This window comes from Myxine glutinosa, chromosome 12 (genome assembly GCF_964187855.1).
Source record: "Myxine glutinosa chromosome 12, kmMyxGlut1.1, whole genome shotgun sequence".
NCBI classification, from domain to species: Eukaryota; Metazoa; Chordata; class Myxini; order Myxiniformes; family Myxinidae; genus Myxine; species Myxine glutinosa.
In genome coordinates, this window is record NC_136272.1 from 43,058,766 (window position 1) to 43,072,634 (window position 13,869).

The window sequence follows — 13,869 nt, forward strand, 5'->3', positions numbered from 1 at the left end:
CACAAACCCACAAGGCCTCCACCATGCCCATGGCATAGGAGAGGCGGGGTGCATAGGGAAAAAAAAATGAGTAGTCACGTTGCGAAGGTGAGAAAGTGCAATGGTAGCTTCGTACATGTTACAGTATGCAACGCGGTAGCACTTGGTACATCGGCGCAGACGTCCCTCAGAGGGTTGGGTCATGTGACATGCGGCACAGCGAGTAACTGGCGTATTGGGAACGATCAACCGCTGCAAGAAGAAACCAGAAACCATGCGTAGGACATTTAATAACTACTGACACATTAAAATTGAATTGGAAAAATAAAATTACATTTCATACATTAATGAAATCCTCCCCCAGCTGCTGGCAAACAATTACACAACTCCCACCAGTCACCACAGCAACATGTCTGAAACCAAAGGAAACATTTGAAGTAGGCCAGAAAAGACACGGATACGCTCGCAAAAAGAATGTTGAATCACGTGGTTGCACGGCTTCACGTGTGTGTGGAATACGCTTTTAGAACTATTATGTGCACAGCTGGTGGGAAATGGTTTATGCATGGCTGGAAGTAGTTTTATGGTGGGCTGTGGAAAATGCTTTTAGATGCGTCACATGCGCTGCTGGTGGGAGGGTTTTTTTTTTGTTTTTTTTCGCTCGTGAAAAACTGAATACGCGGGGCGCAGGGCCGCGAATGTAGAAGCAGGTCACATTTTATCAACAGTGAAAACGCGGGGTCCGCGAATGTTGGCACCGTGAATGTCGGGGTCCAACTGTACACAGAGAAGTTGCAATCATCAAACCTGAGAGATGGAGAAAACATGCACCCGTGTGGCTGCCTGGCGCTCTGACAACACCTCGAAGCAGAGCAGCTCTCCAGAAGTAAGGTTTTCGAGGGGCTGCATGGGTTTAAACACCCGGAGCAAGGCGCCCTGGTTCACCTGGTGGAGTTGTGGAATCATGTTCAGCTTCATGCAGCACAACCTGACAAGCAAGCAAATTATGTACAATGTAACATGCAGCCACAGATGGTGGAGACGGGGAGGTGGGAGAATCATGTGATACCTCCACAAGACGCAGGCTGTCTGGCTGAACATGCATCTTCTGTGCCACAAAATCTGTCACTTCCACAGCATATGCACGTTTCCCTACATTCACCGTTATCTACACACACAATTATGAGCACGTAGATTAAAACAAGGATGACAATTTCATCGATCAATCATCTAGTTTACTAAATCTATGTTAAAGTATGAGTGCTTTAAAAGGCTAGAGTAATCTGATTCCTTGTGAATAAGGCACCAGGATGAGGGGCAGGAAAGAGGAGGGGGAGGAATGGTGAGTGGCAAGACAACACGAGAAACTCTGAAGACCCAAGATGCCACCAACCTGTCCATAGTATACAAAAAGCCATAATCATGCACTTCCTAGTTGAAGAGGTCAATATTCGTTGGGGCTTTACATTGGCCACATGAAGCCACGGTAAATGATGTATTCCACCGCACTGTGGACATGTCAGAAATGCACCCGTCATGGAAGACAATAGCGAGGTGGTGTCTGCCTTTATAGGCTATCCTGGATATGTGCTCGGCCTCAGAGATTATGCAAACCCGTAGATGTTCCATCGACGATATTTCTTAAACTTTTGAAGGAACACTCCGGGCATATTATCTTGTGTCTACGTCGTAGTACATCAGGAATCTTTTTTTTGTGCCGGGGAAACAACTTTATAAAGTAAATATTTCAAGAAAAGTATGAGGAATTTCTCTTGTAAATGACCGAGCTCTAACCAATCAGCACGACTCCCCGTCTGATGATGTCATCAGTCCTAAGCTTTGAACCACTGACAGAGAAACCAGAGTTATCCAGCACGGTTTATCCTGTTATTTTTAGTTTTTGGAGACCAAACTTGCAATTAGTGGGGTATGACTGTATTAATTTCAACGCAAGAGGAAAGTTATTCATGACTTTAGTGATGACAGTTTGCAATCAAGCGATAAAAGCCTTGAGGCAGGTACAAAAACTGAGAACACCGACTGATATACATGTGGGCGATGTGTTGCAATGGCGAGCAAAATGGACTGCATCTGCTGCCAGGAAGTCCCCGCTGTGATTTCACTGAACCAATCTGACGATGCAAGGTGTGTGACAGAGAACAGAGCGTTCCAGACAGTTTGTCTGAATAAGGACGTTTTTTGAAATGGACCTAGTTGTTTTACATGATGCGAGTACTATTGGACGTCAGGAAAACCCCATAACTGAACAGGCAAGTCAAAAGTACGCCCGCTAAATATTTTGGAGTGTTTGACATGAATAAAGCTCAATACTCGATGATTTGCGTCACATCTTCCGTTATGTACAGTATACATACTTATTTTTTTTTTTTGTACACTGTTGGCCATAAAGATGGAATATTTTTTTTCAACAAATTTTCATCGCATAATTATTTCAATCTAAATTACCATTGGCATTTATGGTGCATATAACCACTTTTCTTTATTATTCTGTCTCTTACGCACATTTGACAGTGATTTTTATTAATTATCAGTCCTAATCGGTTGGTGTCTTGAGCGTAAAACGACAATGACGACAATAGACAGAAAATTAAGGATCATGACACATTTCTTTTTAATCTCTGTCAGTTTTCCAGATAACATTTTTTGGGGTGATTTCATGGATCAATTTGCATCACAGTAGAGTCCTTGTTGTTACTCAGTCACTAATAGCGGGTATGTCCACCCCTGGCACGAATCAGGGCATGCAGACGTCGTGGCATGCTGTCCACGAGCTTGTTGACGACGTCAACAGGCAGAGCATCCCATTCTTCCCTCAGAGCATCGGCCAACTCATGCAAAGTTTGAGGAATAACATCTCTGTCGTTGATGGCTCGGCCTAGGGCATCCCATGCATGCTCTATGGGGTTCATATCCGGCGAGCAAGCTGGCCATGGCAACTGCTCCACGCCCTCTGCCTCAAGGAATTCCCTTACTGCAGCGGCCCTGTGCGGTCTAGCGTTGTCATCCTGCAGTCGGAAATTGTGTCCATACACTCGTCTTGCATGTGGAAGGCAGTGGTACTCCAAGATATCCCAGTACACGACGGCGTTGACGTTTCCGTCCGGAACCACCAGTGGCGTTTTCCCTCCATAATGGATGCCGGCCCATATCATCACTGAGCCTCAACCACCTTGAGTCGTCTCGTGGATGCAGTCATCATGAAGGTTCTCCCCAGGTAATCGATGAACTCGTTGTCTCCCATCTATACGGTCAAGGATGTAGCGGCTCTCGTCCGTGAAGACAACATGTCGCCAGTGTCCAGGATGAAGCCTTCTGTGCTCCCTAGCCCAGCGAAGACGAGCAACTCTGTGGCGAACAGCCAGGCATGGACATTTAGTCAACCGTCGTGCTCGGTAACCATGTTGGAGCAATCTCTGATTAACGGTTGACCGGGAAACGTGGATCCCATGATATCTCCTCCACAAGCGACGAAGACGACTCGTCGTCATTTTCCGGTTTCTGCGGCAGAGATTCAACAGTTGGCGATCATCTCGTCTCGTGGTTAATCTTGGATGTCCAGGAGGTTTCCGCGGCCGCACATTCCCCGCCTCACGTTGACGTTTCAGGATCTTACAGACTGTACTCTGTGATATCCCGATGACATCTGCGATATCACTCGGTTTGTAGCCCTCCTGCCGCAGTGCTACCACTCTCTCGCGTATTGCTGGTTCCATTGGACCAGGCATAGCCCAGGGAACGTCTCTACCGATTTTTCTTGCAAACGGTACAAGGAACTCGAAAAAAAACCAGCCTCGTTTAACACAGTGTTGAATCAGGGAAAGGGCCAGAATATCACATGCATGGGCTTTTATAGTCCCTAACAAAAAAATTTATAACGTAATACACATTTTTTCAATGTTATCATATCACCTGTGTAATGGGGAAACGTTATGTAATCACTCAATTACCCTTTTGTTTACACGTAGACTGTCAAATACCAAAGAAACTGTGGAATCATGTCAAAAATATTTTATTCCATCTTTATGGCCAACAGTCTATACTGAATCGAGGCTCGTGAAAGAGCTAACATTTATTTCACAAACAAATCAACCAGACAAACAAAATATACAAAAAGAGGGAGCGGAAGACAAGATGGGGAGAGAAGGGGAAGCACACAACCACAACATTTGAGAGCAGGGAGAAGTGTGGGAGGGAGAGGGCTTGGGGGGAGGAGGCGTGGGAAGGGGGGGGGGGGGGGAGGGGAGAGGTATAAAACACAAGGGGACCGAAATTAGCAGGGGTAGAAAAGATCAAGGTTTTGGATGGGGGAGGATAAGAGATGGTGGTGAACAGCTGTTTTAAAGACCTGGAGGGTGGAGTGGGATTGAAGAGAGTGAGGGAGTTTGTTCCAGAGGCAGGAGAAAAGAGGTATGAAGGAGTGAAGGTGAGCAGAAAGTCTTGATTTTGGCAGTTTAACCATAAGAGGGTTGCAGGCAGATCTTGTGCGAACTGTAGGAATATTTGGGGGACAGAGCTCAGAGAGAGCTGGGGGGGCAAGGCCAGAGAGGAGTCGGTAGAAGACGGAAAGACCACCAACCTGCCTGCGGTGAGAGTGAAAGGCCCTTGGAGTTAGCTTCATCGCGGGAGATTCCAATGATTCTGAACGCTTTGGTTTCAACAGCGTGAAGACGAGCTAGGTGTGAGGCAGGAGCACCAGACCAGAGGGGAGAGCAGTATTCCATAGAGCTGCGGATGAAAGCCTTGTATGTGGTGAGGAGCTCAGGTGTGCCAAGGAAGGACTTCGCACGACGGAAGATGCCCAGTCGGCGACTGGCTTTGGAGGCCAGATTTGAAATGTGGTTTTCCCAGGAAAGATAATGGCAAATAGTGAGACCCAAAAGCTTGAGTGACAGAACTTCTTGGAGAGGATTATTCAGAAAGTGGATGGGAGGGTTGTCCAGTCGGTCTTTTCGGAGAGACATCGTAAGAGTGTGACATTTATCAGGATTGAAAGACATGTTCCATTTGTTTGCCCAGTCTGTGATTTTGTCCAGGTCTGCAGAGAGTGAGGAGGCTGCAGATTGCCGATCTGAGGGATGAGGAATGGAGCGACAGAGAGTAGAGTCGTCAGCAAAGAGATAGAGAGGATTTTCAAGAGAGTCAGAGAGATCATTGATGAAGACCAGAAAAAGCACAGGGCCCAGAACACTACCTTGGGGAACTCCAGCCTGAACAGGAAGAGGAGATGAGAGAAACCCATTCAGGGCCACACGTTGACTACGACCAGAGAGGACGTCCGCCAGCCATGCGTGGAGATTTCCATGGATACCAAAGGAGGAGAGTTTGGTGAGCAGAGCAGGGTGCCAGACCGTATCGAAGGCACGTGAAATGTCAAGGGAGACAGCTCTAATTTCCTGTTTGGCGTTGAGGACCTCCATCCATTGTTGAGAAAGCAGAAGCAGCATGTCCAGAGTAGAGTGACCAGGTCTGAAACCAAATTGATGATCAGAGATCAAGCCATTGGAGAAGAGGAAAGATTTCATATCTGAAGCAATGATGGATTCCATGACTTTGCTGATAATTGGGAGAAGGCTGATTGGTCTGTAGTTGCTAGGATCTGTTTTTGCACCTTTTTTGTGCAAAGCGGTGATGTTGGCTGATTTCCAAGCAGATGGCAGATGACCTTGAGCAAAAGAGAGGGTGAAGAGAACAGAAAGAGGGAGTGAAAGAGCGGAAGAACATGATTTTAGGACCCGTGGGCTGATGCCGTCAGGACCAGTTGCAGAATCAGAGTTGAGGGTTGACAGAAACTTTTCCACCTTGTCAGGAGGAAAGGGCACAGAGTCCAGGAGCAGCTGGGTACGACTGGGTACGGTGGGTACAGAGAGGGATGGGTTTGGGACACAAGATTTAGAGGCAAACACAGAGTTGAGGCATTCAGCTTTTTCACGTGCGGAGTCAGCCGTTAAGCCGTTTGAGGTGAGGGAGGGGATGGACGGGGAACAAACACCAGAAACAGATTTGACCAGACGCCACCAGGATTTGGAAGAGGGAGACAGATAAGAGAGTTCGGTCTTGAGAACGGTGATATATTGTTTCCTGGCTCTCCTGAGGGTGGACACACTTTAGTACAGCTGATAATCTCTCATATCATAAGAATTGTGCAAATTATGATTAAAGCATGAAAGTTCTACCAGTGTTAGTACATGCCATAAGCTTCATTTTCAGATCGGGAGGTAAGGCAGATTTGACCTCTGAGGACCGTGAGAGGTCAATGACCTCAAAATAGCAAAATATTGATGTTTGGCTTCATTCGTTAATGGTAAACATGTTTATGATGTACAAACCATGCGTTTGTGTTCCAATAAAAGTGTCTACATATTCCACAGTGTTGGTAGTTATTTACAGATGTCTAGCATTGACCTCTGAGGACAGGGAGATGTCAATTACCTCAACATATCAAATATTGATGCCAATGAATGTAAACTGTGGTGGCTGGTACTAACACAATTGTTGTACTTGTGTGTTGCAGGATTCCCTGCCTGATGATCGAAGCCAAGATACAAGCATCCCAGACCTGATCGTCACTATGGCAAAGCGTCATATCCTCATAGACCCAGCCCAGCCCTCTACGTCCAAGCAATCAAGACCACCCCCAAGAACTAACTGGGAGCTTTGTATTCTTTGCCAAGCAGAGACAGATGAACCTTTGCAGTGCCCACTAAGATCAACCATGAAACCGAGTGGTAGTGGCTATGCATCATTGACAGAAGACCTCCTCCAGTCCAAGGGACTTCGGCACATGCCAATGGAACTCAACGTGAACAGACTGGATGATGGCGATGGCGTAGAAGCTACCTTGAGGACACACAGTGCTCAGTGGCACAAGAAATGTCGTTTAAAGTTTAACAAAAAAATGTTCAACCAGCAGAGCAGAGCAGAATCAGCTTCAGGACAGCAATCTAGTACCGGTACTCCAACCGTGCACACACGATCAGCAGCTGCCCACAGGCTTCCACAGTCAACCGAGTCTATCTGTTTCTTCTGCAATAAGCCAGCTGGCACTGCAGACTTGCATGGAGCAGCTACAAAGGAAATTGACAAGAACGTTCGGAGATGTGCCACTGAATTGGGGGACATTGAACTGCTGGCCAAGCTGTCTGCAGGAGACATGATTGCCATCGAGGCAAAATACCATCGCAACTGTCTCCGTGCATTATACAACAAAATCAGACCAGCCGCACTCAAGGACGAGGATGCGGATCATCTACATGGCATAGCCTTTGCTGAGCTGGTGGTATTCATGGAGGACATGCATGCAGATGAGGACAATGCGCCTGTATTTAAACTCTCAGATGTGGCTAACCTCTACAAGACGAGACTGGAGCAGCTGGGTGCCACGGTAACCAAATACACACAACCATACTGAAGGACAGACTTCTTTCTGTGCTTCCTGATCTGAGAGCCCACTCTCAGGGCCGAGACACACTTCTCTTGTTTGAGAAAGATATAGGTCCTGCCCTGAAGAAGGCCTGTGATCATGACAGTGATGCCATGCACCTAGTAAGAGCAGCACATGTAGTACGTAGAGAAATGTTTGAGACCAGGTTCACCTTTGACGGTGCGTTCCAAGCTGACTGCCAGAAAGATTCTGTGACACCATCCCTCCTTGCTCTGGTGAACATGATCCTCGATGGGGCGAACATTAAGCACCAGACTCAGTTGGCCAACACAATCACCACAACTGCTGCTCTTACAGTATCGCAGCTACTGGTGTTCAACAGTGTAAAGCATGCACGCAGTGTGGAGTCAACCTCAGTGCGCCACAGCCGCGAGAGAGAAACCCCACTCCCACTCTACTTGTCCCTCAAGATTCACGCTGTGACCAGGAGCAGAGGTCTGATTGACAAACTGTTCAGCCTAGGGATGTGTGTGTCATATGATAGATTCCTACAGCTCACAGCAGACATTGCCAATGGTGTCTGCCAGCGCTTCAACATGGAAGAAGTTGTTTGCCCACCCAAGCTGCGCCAGGGACTGTTCACTACTGGGGCTGTCGATAATATTGACCATAACCCCAGCTCTGCGACAGCCAAGGATTCTTTTCATGGCACAAGTATCTCCCTAATGCAACATCCATCACACACGAATGGCGGACTCGACCGTGGTGTAGTGGTGATTGGGCAAGACATCTCTTCTGCCAAGTCGGTAGCACCTCTGCCATCAGTGCACACAAGTGTGCCACCTGCTGCCATGAAGACGAAGCACTTCACTGCACCGGCTGTACAACGTCCTGCAAGGCCTCCCGACCTCCTGGCTGCTAAAGCTGCCGTGGAAGAAGAGTATGGGTGGTTGAGGACAGTGAAGACAGCTCTAGAGAAGCAATCCATAGATGAATGGGTGTCATGGTCTGCCTACCATGCCGATGTCCAGCAAGCAGTGATCCCACCTGCCACGATCAATGCACTGTTGCCTCTGTTCCTAGACAGCACACACTCGGTGGCAATGATAAGACATTCCATGGTACATAGCTGTTCACCAACTGGCTGCCGCCATGAACCCAAGACAATGTGCTACTCTCCCCATCTTCCATGCCCTCACAGGGTGCAGGGTGCGACACTGTGTCTTATTTCGCTGGCAGAGTGAAGAAGACTGCCTGGGAGATTTGGAAAGTGTTCCCACAGGTGACTGATGCCTTTGAAGAACTCTTACGCATGCCAAGTGATGTCAGTGAGGAGTCAATGTCACTGCTGGAGCGCTTCGTTGTGCTGATGTATGACCGCACCAGTGACACCACGGAAGTGAACGATGCTAGGAAACAGCTCTTCGCACACAAGTCTAGGGCTCTAGAAAACATTCCCCCAACGCAGGCAGCACTCCAGCAGCACATCAAGCGTGCATCTCTCCAGGGCAACTGCTGGAACCAAACTCTGGTCCTGAATCCAGAGTTACCAATCCCATCTGACTGGGGCTGGACAAAGGAGGCCTCTGGGTGGCAGCCTCTTTGAACGACACTGCCAGAGGCATCAAAATATTGCCACGAACTGATCCACTGCGGCTGCAAGAAGGGATGTACCGGCCGCTGCAAGTGCACCAAGGCTGCACTCAAGTGCACTGCATTATGTGCATGTTCGGGAGACTGTTAGGTGCAATCAGACACCTTAATATTTATACGTCTATATCTTACAACACGATTTCATGCAAGCTGTTCTGGACACCACAATAACCTAAATGTGTATTTCAATAAATTTGTTTTCTGAGGTCACTGACCTCATTTAAAGCACTTGTTCAGTCATGGTTGCATCCTGTGATTATGTATAAAGGCTCTCCAGAAGATAAAGGGACCAACACATGGCAACATACCTTTTTAATGATTCCCAAAACAGACAAACTGCACCAGAATCGTGAAAAAATGACAATTTCAATGTAATTGAGGTCATTGACCTCTCACTATCCTCAGAGGTCAAATCTGACTTACCTCCCGATCTTAAAATGAAGCTTATGGTATGTACTAACACTGGTAAAAATTTCATGCTTTAGTCATAATTTGCACAATTGTTATGATTATCTGCTCACCTACTTGTTTCGGGCTTTGTGAAAGGAAATGAGATTTCCTTCCGTTGGATTTGCTTTCCAGGAGACGAAAGCAAGTTGTTTCAGGGCAACAGCCTCACCACAAGATACCGTGTACCATGGACGGGAGGAAGGGTATGACAACTGAAGACGAGATGGGATAAATCTGTGCATGAGAGAGAGCAATTTACTTTGAAAGAATTCCCAGGATGAGTTGATGTCACAGGCGGTAGAGATGGGAGACCAGTCCAGATGATTGATGGCTGCTTGAAGACCGTGCCAGTTGGCCTGAGTGAAATGCCAGACTCGTCGACGCTGAGGAGGCTCTCTGAGAATGGTCAGAGAGATGTCCACTTTGAAAAGCACATGATCAGATGAGCCGATTGGAGCAGAAGAAGAGCAGCAGACATTTTCAGGGAAGTTAGTCATAACCAAGTCCAGAAGAGAAGATGCTCCGTTGACTGAGATCCGGGTCGGGAAATTGACAGATTGTGTCAGTCCCAGTGAGTCGCAGAAGTCCTTTGCTGAAGAGCCATGGCTGGTGAGAGGGGTACCCACACCTAGCCAACTGGCATGGTGACAATTGAAATCACCACATATGAGGAAGAGAGAGTTGGGATGGGTAGATAGAAGTTGGTCCATATTATCAGACAGCGAGATGTAGATGGAGTCATCACTGTTTGGTGGACAGTACAACACACATATGAACAAAAGGTGGGAGCGAAGGGGAAGCCGTAGCCAAAGGTATTCCTGGGGGTGAGGTGGAGAGAGGGCAGTGGAGGGCGAGTGAGGAAGAGAGTTTTTTTATAAAGATAGCAACCCCACCTCCAGGACGAGGCTCAGGTCTATCATACCGGAGGAGGGAGTAACCTGGGAGAGATACCAAGGCATCAGAGACATCATGAAGGAGGAAAGTTTCTGTTAAGATCACATCTGGTTTGTCAGAAGCAACCTGTATGGAGAGATCAGTCAAGTTTGAGCGAAGGCCCCGGATGTTTGAGGTCCATACCGTTAATGAAGAGGAAGGGGGAGCATCGGATACAGAACAGGGGGGGGGAGGGGTAGGGTAAGATGTGGAAGAGGAGGAAGAGGTAGGGAGAGGTAGGGAGAGCTGTTGAAGGTGTGTCAGAGATTTCAGAGATTTCAGAATAGCTTGGAGAAAGGGAAGAATGGGGCGGACAAAAGGTTTGATGGAGATTGGGTGAGGCACAGTGAGGTGTTATTTGAGGAGGGGGAAGAGCGAGGCAGAAGGTTGGGGGAGATGAAGGTGAAAGTTGGAAGGGGGAAGAAGCAGGGAGGATGCTTTGAGGAGGAGGGGTGAGAGGGTAGTCTAGGAGGGGAGGAGCGAGGGAGAGTCTCGGAGGGGAGGGATGTGGGGGGAGTTTAGGAGGGAGGGGAGGGAAGGGGCAAGGGGGGAGATTTGAAAGGGATGGGTGATGGGGAGGATTTGGAGGGGAGGGGTGATAGGGAAGTTTTGGAGGGGAGGGGGGATGGGGACGTTTTGGAGGGAAGGGGGGATGGGGAAGATTTGGAGGGGAGGGGTGAGATTGGATTTTGAAAAGTGTACGATTCATGGGAAACGAACATTTTTTGCAAAATGAGTTTGAGACCTTCGAGTCAAAAATACGTTTGAGGACGCTGAAGGAGGGGTGGAGTTCTGGAGAGTTTAGGGAATGTAGAAAAGAGGAACTGTAAGAGATGGTATTATTTTATTTTTTTGGAATGAATAGATTTGGTGAGCAAGATGAAAGCATCCTTTTGTAGGAGAAGAAGAAAAAGGTGTTATAATATATGAGAGAAAATAGTTGTTCAGGGGAGAGATTATCCATTTCTAACCATGTGATCGCGTGATCGCGAACAACGTGAACGAAGAACGAACGAACAAATAAGAACAACAATTAAACGAATGAGACCTGAGAAGGAAATTTTTTTTTTTTTGAGTAGAGATATTAAACAAGGAGGTATGGGGTGAACGACTGGGACGAAACAGAGAACGAAAATAATTGCAGCGCATTCGACGAACCGCTGAGAGAAAAACAAAACCACAAGGTCGGAGACGGTACGGTAGCCTAAGCCTACGAGTACTAGGCCTCAGAATACTCGATACGCATTAACCGACGATTGTGTATACATGCACGAAAAATTAGCACCGAAAATTTTCCTAAGGACACGCTATAGGTACACACACCGAAAGATAGATACAGTCTCGACAAAAACACAATTGTGAAAGATTACTTAGCTTTGAAAGCGTGAGCGCATGGAACAGCTTCGAAAAGACGTGACCTCGCCGTGATCTCGCGAGATCTCATGAACAGCCAGACTGGCTGACTGGGTGAGGGGATTGAGGGGACTGGGTGAGGGGATTATTTCCTCAATATTGAACAAATGCTTTTAAATTACAGTGTGTCACCTTTGTTTTGTTGCATCGTCATTGTGCACTTCATCTTTTCCACAGAATCAACTGGTTGGCCTATTGTTACCTCTGCTACCAAAAGTGGATGGAGGTTATGCTTTCACCCCTGTCTGTTTGTTTGACTGTCTGTCTGTGAACAAAATATCTCAAAGTTGTGGATGGATTCGGATGAATTTTGGTGGACATGTTGGGTGTGTGACAAGGAAAAATTGATTCAATTTCGGTAAAGATTCGAATTCTGATCAGGGATTTTTAAAGCGATTCTTCACCATTGAGTGATAGATAGGGCTAAAACCGATATATAGCACACACAGTGTGGCCACGTTATAACGCGATCGTTGAGGTCCATAAAATGTCATCGCGAAAAAAGCGGGGTCGCGCTAAATCGGGGTTCAACAAAATCAGCATTCAAACTGACCCAATGTTGACTAAAACATCCGAAAACATCCTAAAACAACAAATAAAAACATTCAAGAATATTAGCAATCATCATTGAAAGTTTATTTCTTAAAAAAGTGATCGGTGTTCCTTGCTTGACCGTAGCATGTCGCTGGCTGCGAGCGAAATCTAGAATGCTTCCGAGTTGGAGGATTTTTATGTGGTCCACCTCCTGGGTCTCCAGCCAATGGAGGCTAGCCTCGAGGTGTTCAATGGCTTCAGACACTTTTGGGTGTGGGGGTGGAGGCTCTCTTTGGCTGTCTTCAGGCATTTGGCTTTTGGTCCTGCTTCTTCTTCAACTTTGCAAAGCGACGCACGTAACTTTTCTTCTTGAGATTTCCAGCCACGAAGTGTTGATTCCGGTATCCCGAGGTCTCGTGCAACTTGAGTTTGACTTTTAGTCTTGATCGCGTCAAGTGCATGAAGCTTATCTTTCACAGAAAAAGATTTTCTTTTTCTAGCAGTTTGTTCCATTTCCGGAAAGAAGTTCCGGAAAGAGCAAAAAAAAAGGTCCAATGACTCATCGCGTTATATCCGAATTCGCGTTAAATCGGGGCGCGTAAAATCGGGGTTTCACTGTATCTCAAAAAGTTGTGGAAGACTCATGACAAAACTTGGTTCAGCCTGGAGAAGGTATGCTCTCCACTGAGTGCCGTTCTAATTGTAAATATTTACATTGTGGCATAGAAATACATTATTTGTCAGTTTTATTTTACAATAAAATTTTCCACACAATATAACCACATATTAATAATGCCAATGCTCGATCTCGGTTTACAGCTCTTCGTGCACTGTACTATTCTGCTCTCGGACACTTGGGGAAAAAATATCGATGGTGTGCACAGCATCAGGTTTCAGTAAATTTTAGGTTTAAGTCACACCAACTCGTTACACAAGTCTCTTTTAAGTCAATCAGGCTCAACATGCTCCAATAAATTAAATTCTCATAACATGTCTCTGAGGAACTCGAGTGAGTCTCAGTTTCTATTCTTTGCCACTTTCACAGCGGGATCTGTGGAAGAAATAGGTGCAGAACCTAACGTTTTCAATTTTGTTCCTAATCCTGATCATCTGTGTTATTATATCAGCCATATCGCATGGATATGAAATATACCAAAGTAGGCTACAGATCCTTATCACTAACTAATATGGCGGGCTTCGACTAATCTTCCCTCCCATCTACAGTGCATTCAGGAAGTATTCAGACCCCTTCACTTTTTTCACATTTCGTTATGTTGCAGCCTTATGCTGAAATCGTTTAAATTCATTTTTTCCCTCATCAATCAACACTCAATACCCCACAATGACAAAGAGAAAACAGCATTTTAGAAAGTTTTGCAAATTTATTGAAAAGAAAAAACTGAAATATCACATTGACATAAGTATTCAGACCCTTTGCTATGACACTTGAAATTTAGCGCAGGTGCCTCCCATTTCTCTTGATCATTTTTGAGATGTTTCTACAC

General features: G+C 46.4%; 1 protein-coding gene across 1 annotated transcript in view; it reads right to left on the reverse strand.

Moving 5' to 3' along the window:
- Nucleotides 1-13,869, reverse strand: part of USP19 (ubiquitin specific peptidase 19) — a gene marked incomplete in the record, with an annotated part of 203,680 nt that overhangs the window by 85,775 nt on the left and 104,036 nt on the right. The window contains 3 exon segments of the mRNA XM_078766316.1: nt 116-231; nt 787-924; nt 1,049-1,147. Of these exon segments, the coding sequence (XP_078622442.1) occupies nt 116-231; nt 787-924; nt 1,049-1,147 (353 nt within the window).